Source organism: Alligator mississippiensis, chromosome 1 (assembly GCF_030867095.1).
Source record: "Alligator mississippiensis isolate rAllMis1 chromosome 1, rAllMis1, whole genome shotgun sequence".
Taxonomy (NCBI): Eukaryota; Metazoa; Chordata; order Crocodylia; family Alligatoridae; genus Alligator; species Alligator mississippiensis.
In genome coordinates, this window is record NC_081824.1 from 401,901,430 (window position 1) to 401,913,733 (window position 12,304).

General features: G+C 47.6%; 1 protein-coding gene and 1 long non-coding RNA gene across 4 annotated transcripts in view; one reads left to right on the top strand and one right to left on the bottom strand.

Moving 5' to 3' along the window:
• Nucleotides 1-2,222: 2,222 nt before the first annotated feature.
• LOC109286396 (uncharacterized) lies at nt 2,223-3,975 on the bottom strand. The gene is made up of 3 exons (XR_002094402.2): nt 3,751-3,975; nt 2,848-3,005; nt 2,223-2,520 (listed from the first exon to the last, which is right to left on the bottom strand). It is a non-coding gene; the product is annotated as an uncharacterized LOC109286396 (long non-coding RNA).
• A 4,340-nt stretch (nt 3,976-8,315) lies between these two features.
• DIAPH3 (diaphanous related formin 3) overlaps nt 8,316-12,304 on the top strand; it is a 487,575-nt gene continuing 483,586 nt past the window's right edge. For 2 of the 3 annotated variants that reach the window (XM_019500535.2, XM_014608394.3), the window contains exon 1: nt 8,317-8,602. In XM_019500535.2, the coding sequence (XP_019356080.2) occupies nt 8,465-8,602 (138 nt within the window). In that variant the 5' untranslated portion in view covers nt 8,317-8,464. Of the gene's footprint in view, nt 8,603-12,304 lie in introns of all 3 variants that reach the window. The other variant, XM_059723010.1, reaches the window with a different exon arrangement.

The window sequence follows — 12,304 nt, forward strand, 5'->3', positions numbered from 1 at the left end:
TGGCTACCTACTTTGAATAAAGTGCAGGAATATCTCCAGATTGTAAATTACTGGATGTGACAGGGGGTCATCCCAGGGCCGGGTACCAACGTCGGCCCGCCCACCTGTCTAAGTAAGGCAATCTGCCCAGTCTTTCCTGCCACGTTTTGCTGTTACTAAAACTGGTGTAAAATGCGGGAGGCTACCTATATTAATGCCCTGATGCCAGAGGTGCTATGCATGATTCCGTATAGCCCCTACACTGTGGCCCATGGCTCGCAGATGGCATCCGTATATTTCAATGCTCCACACTGTCTCACATGAGACTCTCCCTCTTCACTGGAGGTCACAGTCACAGTGCCCTCACACCAGGCAGTTCTTACCCTTATGATGCAAAAATGCTTGGCCTCCCAACATTTGAGATCTTAATGGGGTCTCCCTCTGACCCAAGGCTGAGCCTCACCACGTCTGAGGACTTACCAGGGTCCCGGCCTCTGGCCCAACTGTGGCACAGGTATCTATAGACTTACTTTGGACTAACTGCCCCCTTTCTGGGGCTTCAAGTTTTGCCCTCCTACTAGGGTCTTCACTTTCATATATGCCCTCTCACTAGGACATTCCACATAATATGCCCTCTCTGAGACTAAGACTACTGCCCCCTCTCTCACTGGTGCTACACAAGGTCTTACCCTCCTGTGGGACTCAGATATCATACAGACATACTTTGTCTCTTCCTGTACCCTCACTAGGACCATTCTATCTGTCCCCTTACTGGGGCCTCCAGGGTGTTATACCCTATGGGGCTCGGGTATCTGGAGACATGCCTGGCCCCCTTGCCTCTCCTTAGACTTGCGTATCTCACCGGGATGTGGGAGCTAGGGTTTTAAGGTGCCCCTTCTCACCTTTCACTGGGGAGGCAACTGGCCTGGCATTTCTGAGGAACTCCCCTGCCACAGGGAGTCCCACCAGGCCATCTTTCCCCAGCAGGGTGTAAGATCTACCTGCCTTGGTCTTATCCCTATTGAGCTATACGTTGTTTCTGGGATGCTGCTGGCTGCCTATCTCTGGCCCAATTCTCCAGACCGCTCCTTGGATGTCTCCCACCAGAGGCTGAGTTTCAGCCTCCTTCATTTCAGCCTGCTGTCTCGCTGAGACTTTCTTCCCTAGACAGTGATGTCCCCTGCATCAAGGGGACCTTCAGCCTCCTTAGGCTCTGGCCCTGCCTGCAGGCCAGTTGGGGTGCTAGATAGCCTATCAGGGCTCAGGCCTGCCCCTCACATTGGGCTTCATTGCCCTTCGGCCTTTTGGCCCTGGCCCTCTTGCATTGACCAGTTGGGGTGCTCTGGTCCCAGCACCGCAGCAGCTGACCTCCTTAGGCATCTGGGGTCCACTTCTGGGCCCCACCATAAAGCCATCTCACACTGGGCTTGCGTACAGCCCCAGATATATTAGTAACATAGCTCTAGTCTCATCTGGGCTCACCTGAGCCCCAGGCTTCACCCCTGCCTGCTCTAAATCAGGGGCTTACTTGGCCCCTGTGTAGGCCCACAAACAATAAGCCCCTTCCCAAGCTAGGCCTTGTTCTCTTTAGGCTCATAACCTTCTCTCTGGGGCTTGGGAGCTCACTGGGCTCCTAGGAACCTCCTACCATCCCCATAGTTCCTCCATTACCTCCAATGTGTTGTGAGCAGCAGCTCAGCTGGGTGTTGTTCTTTGGCTGCTTGCAACAGACTGCTGCTTTAGGCCTGCGGGCCTGGATCTAAAATGACTACCTCATCAGGGCTGGTCCATATCTGCCAGCTGTCTGCTCGCAGCCTTAAAGTGGCAGACACCAAAGGTGCATAAGACCACGTTCAAGACAATTTCTTACACCCCATCTGCTCCAGAGAAGATTGCTGAAAGGTGTCCTTGGCATGCTACCTTTGCACTCTTTCTGCTGTATATCTTGTACCCATGAAATTAATGACCTGCTCTGCCACTCTCTGTAGTTGTATCTTTTGTTCCATCGTGAATTTATTCATTTATTCCTATTTCTTTATTGCTACAGTTGGTGGCAGTGCAGGTGTTTATGATCTAACTGTTTTTTATTTGCTGGTTCACTGCATGGGGACTCCATCAAATGATCATTCCTATAAGTTGCATGCAATGAACAATAAACCTTCTGAATCAAAACAGAAGGATTTTGTTATTGGAACAAAACAAATGGAGCAAAAAACTTGGATAAAGCTTTGTAACTTGGTTACAGGGAAAGTGAAATATCAACAAGGGCTTCAAATGGGAAAAGTGCCAACCACTGGGGATTGAAGGAACAAAGGAAGGACAGACAGACAGAGGTGTTTCATTTTGACCACGGAGAAGTGTGGATTTTGGGTTACTATTTTTAATTCAAAAAAATTGTTTTGTTTTGAATCAAGAGAAAACCAGGATCCCTGCTGATCATTGAAGGCTGATGTTCTTGAATACTGGAGTTGCAGGGTATCAAGTCAGCGTTGGGAGTGAGATGGGTAGGATCAGCTCAGTTTGTATAAGATGCTATTGCCCCTGTGACAGAATTTTGAAAAATTAAAATGGAAGGGCTTCAAGAAGTCAATTTGTCCACTCCCCTTCCCCAAGACAGAATGAACTATACATATATCATTCCTGACAGTCCAATCTATCCCTAAGGACATAGAATGATGGATTTCACAGTTTCCTTAAGTATTCCAGTGCTTAAGTATCCTTATAGTTGGAAAGTTTTTCCTAACGTGCAACCTAAATCTCCTGTGTTTCCTTGTGTAAACAGCGTGAATCTCAGTGTGATATGTGCAGGGGCCCCATTACACCCAAGATGCCTGAGCATCTACTCAAGCAGTTAAGGACAACACTTACCATTTCCAGGGGCTCCTAAGATTTGGAAAATGCTCGGGAAGTGGCGTTCCAGAAATTACATGTTCTCTAAACCCAAGGATGGGAAAACGACTGCTTATTACATTTATCTCATTCCAAGGCAGAATGAGCTATACATAAACCATTCCTGACAGTCCAACCTGGAAAAAGGAGAGGGAGCGGTAGTTGGAAAAGGAAGTGGGTCTGTAACAGAATAGTGCCTGAGGGTTGCCATGAGGCCCCCAGTTGGTTGCCTTGATCCTGCCTGGCTTCTGCTCCAGCCTCTCAGGGTCTCACTTTGCTCCCTTGCTCACCATGCCCTGGTGTTAAAAGGTGATGAGGGGAAACTGCTCTCAGAGACCAGACCCAAGAGAGAGAGCACCTTGAGCTCACCAATGTGGCCCGTTTAAGTTTTGGGTTCCCACTCTTCCACTTGTGGCCCAGTCTCTTGGCCTTGGGCTTCTGACCCCACTGGCCCAAATTGCTTTAAGGGCAAAATTAGTGGCCTCCTTCCACCCCTGCTTCATAGGTGTTACACTGTCACAGTCCAGTCTTTGTGTAGAGGCCTCAGATCTTTTTGCTTTAGCCCTCCCAACACCACCCCCCACCTTTCTCTGGCCTCCAGCCCTGGCCCACTGATTTAGACCCAGGTTTCTTGGCTTCTGCCCTTTCTGTGTCTCTGGTCTCTAGGCCCCTCACCCCTGTCTTGCACCCAGCCTCAACCTGACTGGTGTCCTTGACCTAGGGCAAGGCTGCTGTCTGTTTTGTTCAGCCCCACCAGCATCCCTGACCCAGGGCCAGGCTGCTCTCAGTACAGCTCAGCTCACTCTAGCATCCTTGGCCAAAAGCAAGGCTTTAGTCTGGGTGCCCCTGTAGTACCCCTCTGGTCTCCTCTTCACTCCTTACAGCCATATCCAGTCTGGTGGTCTTCTGCCAGCTTCTGATAAACCCCTTCTTAGTCTCCACAGGTCTCTACCACCTTCTACCCTTTGGCTTCTGGCTCTTGCAGCTCCTCAGGCACCTGTGTTGGTTGAGTTCTCTTCTGCTACAGCCCAGGCTAGTAGGAGTTTTGTTCATAATATGAGTCAGGACCAGACTGAGCTCCCTGGTGGAGGGACCAGGCTTTTAGTATGCCGGGCTCTACCCCTTTTGAGTCACCTGACCTTCTCCTTGGCCAGGGGTTTCTAATTAGCCCAGCACTTAGCCTACCCTCATGTGTGGCAGCTTAAACCCTGAGCTGAAGCTACTGCCCTCTACCCTGCTGCTCTTTAAGTCTTTGTAGATTTCCCTGGCTGCTTGTGTACTCCCGTAGCTGCCTACCAGTGTGTAGCTCCTTACTTGTTTTCTACCTCTTGAGTATTATGAGTTAGGGGCCCCTGCTACAAGGGTCAAATGTCTGGGGTTTTTTTTAAACATAACATCCAGGCTATGTCTACATCTTGCAGATTCTTTCTGCTTAATATCTCTAAACAACAACCTTTCCTGTCAATCCATATAGCAAAAACTCTCAGATCTCTCATCATATCTTGCTTACTGTCATATCCTTTCCTCTGACCTTGATAAATGCAGTTTTGTCCCAATTATATCCAAAATATGGCTGAACAGGTTGTTCTCCTGGCCTGCTGTTTTCACTATATCACTTTATGTATCCCTCCCCTGCTCCCTCTTGTCTATCAAATCATACATGAGCTGTATGTCTGTCTTTAGTTTTGAAGCCTAATAGGAACATAAATTAAAGTACTTTTGAACAAAATGCTTGAAGAGGCCTCCTGGGCCATGAAGTCCAGTCCCCTGCATCCATAGGCACCTTATCTATCACCTCTCTTTCAATATTGTAAGGTCAACACCCACCTTTTATCAGCACAAGATGCCAGCCTCATTATTAGGTTTTTAAACAAGATCTTTGTGTTTTTTCTGCTCCCTGATATTTGGGAAAAATTCTCCATAAACATCTACAAAAGCCATCTCATCCCCTTCCTTGTAGCAACCAAACATAAATAAACAATACACTTTTTTTTTTTACTGACATACAGAATGCATGCTGAGAAGCATGGAAACTGAGGCTATAGAGTCAGAATGAGGGAGAAGATCAGGGTGGGGTGATATCCTTGCACAGTACTGGACACAGAACTTTTATTACACCGGCAGTCATAACCTTTCTGAATTAATACAAAACCTTTCAGTTACAGGTAACTGAAGTTCTGGATAACTGATTTCTAGGTAATCAGTTCACTACTGTACTTGTGTTGTCAGAATTGGGGTCTAATTGTGGAGCCTTTAAAACCAGCTCTCCAAACAGAACCACCCAAGAAATAAGAACAAGCCAGACCTACCACATTTTGTGCATGACATGATTAAATAAATGCATGGTCATGTTATTACCTTAACCTTGTTTGTTTCACCCTTTCCTTTCCCTTGTACATCATGTTTAATATTAAACTGATTAAGCCTTTGGGGGAAGGAATAATTTGTTTCTATTTGCTCTGTGAAGCACTTGACAAGCACAATCAGGATACTCTGCAGTAATAATAATTGATAACACCACTAAAAAAAAGATGTGTTTGGGATTACAGTCATCACCTTTTGGCTTAATGTAATTTAATTATATTTTTTACAATGTGCCCAATAAATTACTCTTTATTTTTCCTCCACTTACTCAACATACAACTTTGAAACTGATCTATTGGCATGAACCATTGCATCCTACCACAGTGCAATTAAAAGGTTCCATTTAAACAGCTAGATCATCTGCATACACAGGCAGATTAATTTTCTAATCAAAACATTCTGGGAAATCATTAAGCATGACATTAAACAGTGTTGTGCTAATTATACTCCCCATGAAGAGTTCCAATCTGATTTCACTGTAAAAAAAGATATAGAGAAGCCTACCAAAGAGTGGATGCTTTACTCTAAGTAATTTATTCACATAATATTTTTTTTGTAACTCCTGCTCTAAATAAATAAAAGCATTTCTCCCTAAGCCAATATTATGGCCTGAGTCCTACAGAGGCTGTATGTGGCAGGAGTTTAGAAACACATGCACAGGCCCATTGATTACAGTAGTGTTTTATGTGGTCACAGAGCTCTGCCTGTATAGAACAAGCTGAAGGACCAAAATCTCTATTATTTCCATGTCACTGTTCTATTTATCCAACTCAACAAATCATGTATTGTACATATTTGGCCTTTTCACTCCATGGGCCAGAAAACTGGTGAGAGATGGGTTCACATGTTGGATTCACTCCATGGGCCTGATGTAACCTGCATGGGTCCAAGGCCCAATTTGGTGGTTGTGGCTCCTTGTGGTACCGGGTCCACTGGCCCAGCCCCAGCCCACCATGTGCTGGATTGGACACTGCCACCCCAGCCTGCACCTTATGTACATAGGATCACACCCCACCATCCCAGCCTCCCTGTGCATGCAGACAAGATTCTGTGAACAGAGCTATATCATCTGAACCACAGAGCTTGGAAATTTGGTGGTGGATCAACAGTGGCAGTGTTAGTTGCCACCACTCCCCCTTTTCTTCCACCCAAATTGCCAGACCTTTAGGGAGCCTTGTGGGGTAGATTTGGCCTGTGGGCTGGGGATTGAGTACCTCTGTTGTATTGGATGCAGATTCTTGCTTAATAATGAAGGGAGCTACAGTAACATAGGTGGGCTTCAATGGAGTGCTTGTTACAGTTAATTCTTTGCAAATGGAAGTTAGTAACTTGAGTCCGGAGTATTGAATCTGAGATACAGCTGAGAAACAGCCGTACATCTGATTTTTCACACTGGGCAAATGTTTCTTTCAACCCACTGGTTTAAAGAACATAGACATCAGAGCAAGGAAAAGGAGAGAAAGCCTAGTCTATGGCCTACCTCTCCCTGCAGAAAACGTGCAAATTCTGCAGAAGGCTCAGTGGCTCAAGGTTTGGACTCTTAAGTCACCTCAAGACCCATCTATGAGCTGTGGTAGAGATCATCCTCGAATCGAGGGATTGGTGATGATGATGATTTCTGAGGGAAATTGGAACAGTCCGGGTTCTCATGGACACAAGGTCACACCCCACACTTATTTAATGGTCCTCAACCTTTTTTAGACTGGAGGCACCCCTGGAGGCACTCCTTTTTTAGACTGTGAAGCACCCCTTACAAAACCCCCTTACGAAACACCAGCTCTTAGTTTTCGCTTTGGCCTCTAGAAACACACCCAAGCTGGTTTTCTGTTGTGAATAGCTAAGAAAAACCACAGCTCTGGCTGCCTGTTTCAGATCTCTGGGTTTATCTCATGAACTGCGTTTGCACACCTATTAGTGCTAATATTGCCTGGCACCCTGCTGCACTCTTGAAAAGATCTGAAGGCACCCCAGGGTGCTGTGATCCCCCACCCCCTGCTTGAGAACTACTGGTTTAGCCCCTTCCTTGCACACCGACACAGTCACTGCTTGGTGGGGCAGGGTGGGGCAGCATTGCCAGGTCTTAAATATGAAATTATCATACTGGAAGCTCATATTATTGTATTTTCTGAAAAAAAACCCATTGTACACTAAACAAAAACTATGCAAATAAATATGCAAATAAGTCTTTTTCTTATTTAATTTTTATTGCTCTCTATAACTTTCCAGTGAGCGAGTGACAACTAGGCTGTCAAAATCAAAGCATTTCTTTACTTTGAAGCAAGCAGTCATGTAAAAAGGGCTGACAGTAAACCTGAAAGTTGGTTTAGACTCCCTGAGAATGACTTGGGTTTTTTGCATATGCTGCATTACTTAACTGCCTAAAAAATTATTGTCAGGTATCCAGCTTGTAGCTGTATTGATAAAGAGCTTTTTTGGGGGGCAAGAATCTTGTGGTCTAATAAAAGCTATCATATCTACTATGAGTCCTGATGGGTTTTTCAAAAAATTACTGTACATTGTGAACACTTTTAATATTTTTGATATTTTAATATTTAAAAAGTAATATTATCTAGTAATTTTAAATGTATCTGTTATCTATAATAGTATCTATTATAATATTACTTTTAATATTAGCTATATTATACATTATGAAGTAGAGTTGAAATTGACATAGAAATATACTGATGATTGCACACCTGGCAATGCTGCTCCTCAGCACCACTGCGGACCCAGGCAGGTAACCACACTCCCTAGCTGGGCCGTTGCCGCGCGGCATTCTGGGACGTGTAGTCCAGCTGGTCGCTACGGTTAGAACGCGGCAAGCGCGGGGGGGAGGGGAGGAGGGCGATGGGCGGCAGCGAGGTATTCTGGGACTTGTAGGCCGGGCGGGGCCGCTACTGCCGTTAGAACACCCCCGGGTGGGGAGGGGACTAAGCCCTCAGCTGAGGGCGATGGGCAGCTGGCGAGGCCAATGGGCGAGTGCAGGTCGTCGGGCTCGCTGCCTCATTGGTTAGTTTAGCGGGGTGGGGGCGGAGCTCGTGGTGGCGGGACAATTCGACGCGGCTCATTCCTGCGGCGCGCGCGGGGGGGGGGTAGACCGCTCCGAGCTAGCCGCTGCCGGGATTAGCGCGGCGGCTTTAGCCCTGCGGTGCCCCTGCCTCCCCCTTGTGGGGCTAAGCCGCTCTAATTCCCTGCGCGCGCGCCGGGCAGCCGGGGCTAGGGCCGCCGCGCCATGGAGCAGGAGCCGCGCGGGGGCTCGGCGTGGCCGGCGCCCGGCCTGGGGGGCCGCGAGACCCGGCTGCCGCGCAGGAAGGGGCCCCCCGGCGCCCCAGGGGAGGCGGCGGCGGCGGACGCCAGGAAGCCCAAATTTGTAAGTCGGGGGTGGGTTGTGGCTGCGCTCTGCCCTATAGTCCCCGGGGCCAGGCCCTTCTCCGCCTCTACCCCCCGGCTCCGGGCAGCCCCGGCCACCGCTAGGGGCTGGGAATAAGTTCCTCCGTCCTGGGTCAGGGCTGTTGGCAGCTAACAAGATTCTTTGGGTAGATGTGAGCTGTCTTATTAGACCCACTGAACAGCTGGAAACATTGCTCTTGGCAAGCTTTGGGGCGCAAACTCCCTTCTTCATGCAGAGGGAGAGTCTGCTGGTGTGCGCAGGTGAATGAGTGAAGACCTCGGCAGGCGAGTGTATATTTAAAGTCAACTTCCAGGCAGCTTGTTAGACTCCCCTTGTGCTTGAAGAACCTTGTCGGCCTCAGTCATGGTTCCTGACTTCAACCTGCTCTGCCCGGGGCCTGGTGGCTCACCCAGCTCCTGGGTGGCTGGTGCCTGGTCTAGTGCACCGCAGTTTGCTTCCCCAGTGAGCTGAAGCTGATGGGACCCAGTAGGAAAGATGAGGCTAAAGTTGCTTCCCGGTTCCTTTTTCAGAGCTTGACTTTACACAGTTGAAGGTTGTGAATCTTGAGCATGTGGAATTCATTGCTAACGAGAGGTGCACCAATATATCAGTTGCCTGTCAGATCGGCACCGATAAAAAGGAAATGTCTGTTTTCCGCTTCTGGCTTTTTTTGGCTGTTGTAGCTGATAATGTTCTTCTATAATTATGCCTTCTGGCTGAGGGTCCTGGGCATCTGGGTTCCCTCCCATATGCCCCCATCCCCATCCCCTCACTGGCATGCTGGGCCGGACTGGAGTGGAGCAGCTGCTGTGATGTCCTGGGCTCTGGCATGATGCAGACTGCAGACTGGGGCTGGGCTGGGTGCTGTAAAAGGTGCTGAATGCCACAGACGTGACTGGGTCAGGGAGGGGTGTGCAGAGTTGAGCTGTCCGGCCCAGCCCAGCGTGACTCAACCCGTAGTTAATATCAGTTATTGGATTGGCATTAGCCAATATGGCTGGTTACTTTTATCTGTTTACCCCTAACAACCTTTAACCAGGAATAAGGAGCCAACTTCAACCTTACACGGGACAGCTGTGCCCAAGGAAGCATATGCATGTGAAACCTCTACCCCAAGAAAGGTATTGGCACCACCAGGAAACTTCTGGCTGTGGGTGAGACCTCAGATGGTTATGGCAGGGTGCCCCTGGCTAGTAGGGGTGTTAAAGTTGCTCATGAAAGTCAGCTTTGTAGGGGGGTAAGGGAGAAATTGCACCTGACACTTCTGTTGGTTCCTGGTTTCATGCTGTGAATTTGTCATTTGAAGTACCAGTACAGAAGCTCTCATGGAGTGAATATACTAATGTATGCTTTATATCATAAGGGGCAGACAGGCATTGGAGTTTGCTTTGCAAATGTGTTTTGCAATATTGTAAAGAGACAGCAGGCTATATTTTTTATGAGGCTGCCTACCATCCTTCCTTGAAACAGTTGTTGTAACATCTGTGTCTGAGTCATAGGCTGCTTGCAGATATGGAACCTCCCTTCCCCCCGCCCAAAACTGTGCTTTACTTTAAGCTCCGTGCACTCCTGCACCATGCCCAGCACATGCCCAAGAGGCAGCACGTTAATTGCATCCAGCTTTCCCAGTATCTGGATAGATTGGGGGCTTTAATGGGGCTCTTGGGGACACTTCTATCTAATAGCTGGTTGAGCTAGCTTTAGCTAAAAGCACCCAAAAGTCTCGCTGAAGCACCAGTCTATACAGATGCTGTGGAGCTGGCTTGAAGTAACACACTTCTGCTTCAGGTAGAGTGTGTTCTCCCCATCACGCTTGTCAGCGCCCATAGAGAAGAAGGGCTGGAAGGGACTTCCAGAAGTTGTCTAGTTCAAGACCCTGCTTGAGGCAAGATTCCTATCCAGACTGTCCCATACAAACTATAATAAGACTACCACTTTCAAACCTGGCACAACAGACCTAGTACTTTAACCTGCCACAGGTAAAGCAAGGGAACCATGGCAACTAATATCCTTCTTCTACAAAATGTTGGTTTCAACATGCTCTCAACAGGTCCCAAGTAGAGGGCCATGCCACCTGCTACAGAGGAAGGCAAAGACCCCCATAGTCCATACCAATCTTCCACAGTTTTCTCTGTCCTACCTGAAGGTAGAACAAAAACAGTGCTGAAGAAGCTTTCTAGGATTTACTTTTCCAGAGTGGAAGAACAGTTTTGTATATGATTCATAGTTGTAGTTTGTGACTCAAGAATTTGGTGAATGTGTGCTGAATCACTGATGCTAAAGGACTGGTGAGAGTTAAATGATGGAATGTAAAATACGGCTGAATACGCTTAGTTGGAGCATTGAAACTTAGGCCAGGGTGGCAGCCAGAGTTCTGAATATTTGAAATTCCAGTGTGGATAATCCTGGATGGGGAGGCTCTTGCTTGGCAATGAGGTCAGAGGGAAAGGTGAAAAGGATGGATTTTTGTGCTAAGCTCTCTGTAGGTGCATAGCCTTGGGACTGAAAGTCTTTTCACTTTTGTGGATCTTAATAGAAGCGAGGTTTGTGAAGTACCTAGCACTGCCTTGAAGGTATTAGCCCTGAAACTGCTTAACTTTTGTCAGTTTCAAGGTTTCTAAGAGCAGCTTTTTAATAACAGCTTTCCACTTCTCTGTTTCTGACATTAGTTAAAGGGAATACAGTTGTGTTGAAAGAAGACGGGTTGAAAGATGTTATACAATTTAGTATTTTATGGATTCGCTTGAGGCTTGTTATAAACAGCAAGCAAAAAATTGTATGGGGGTGTTAATGCAGGTAAGTGAATTATGTACTTATTCAGTATGCATATGTAAGTCGAATAGGCTATACACTGACAGCAACTATAAGGTCCCCCTCTGCAACTTACATTTAAGGCATGATTAATCAGATAATCACACCTTAAATTGTGACCCAGCTGCACATTCAACCAGTTAATGGTGTGATAAAATATGCAATAAGCTATACAGTTACTCCACAAAAAAAAATGTAGTAACTCTGTAGCTTTTTTTAATCATGCCAGTAATTGAATGTGTGGCCAGGTACTCCCCAATGGCTGGGAGCCCCATCAGCTGAGGGGCTCTCAGCCACACAGGTGCATCACCCGCTGCCAGCCCTGCATCTAAGACTCACGGTGGTGGCAGCCTTACAAGCTGTGGGGCTTGCAGCAGGGAGAATGCTGTCCCTTCTGTGAGCATTCCCCACACTGCAAAGCCTGCAGCTGACATCACTGTGGTACTCACAGTGGGGGCAGTGAGGAGAATGCTGTCCCCGCTGCCAGCCTCTTGAGGGGCTTGGGGTTTCACGCACTCTGGGGGATTGCAGCCTCACTCCATGAGTACTGGGACCCAGCTGGGGGCTGGCACTGGAGGTACACTGCAGGGACCCAGTGTCCGCAGCTGTAGGATGGGGTGCTGTTGGGACCCAGAGTCCTTAGTTGTTGAAGCTGAAAGTCCCCAGAAGTTGTGGGACTTGCAGCCCTGTCTGGGCAAGGGGCTGTCAGCCATAGGGGAAACCCTGCTACATGCGCAAGTTAAAGCTCAATAGAAATCAGCTATAAAGTTAGTACACATTTTTGAGGTCTAACTTTATAGCTGATTTGAGCTTTTTATTGTGTGATAAGTACTCTGCAAATGTAGCTGGTCTCAGTGTAATTGTGCAAGT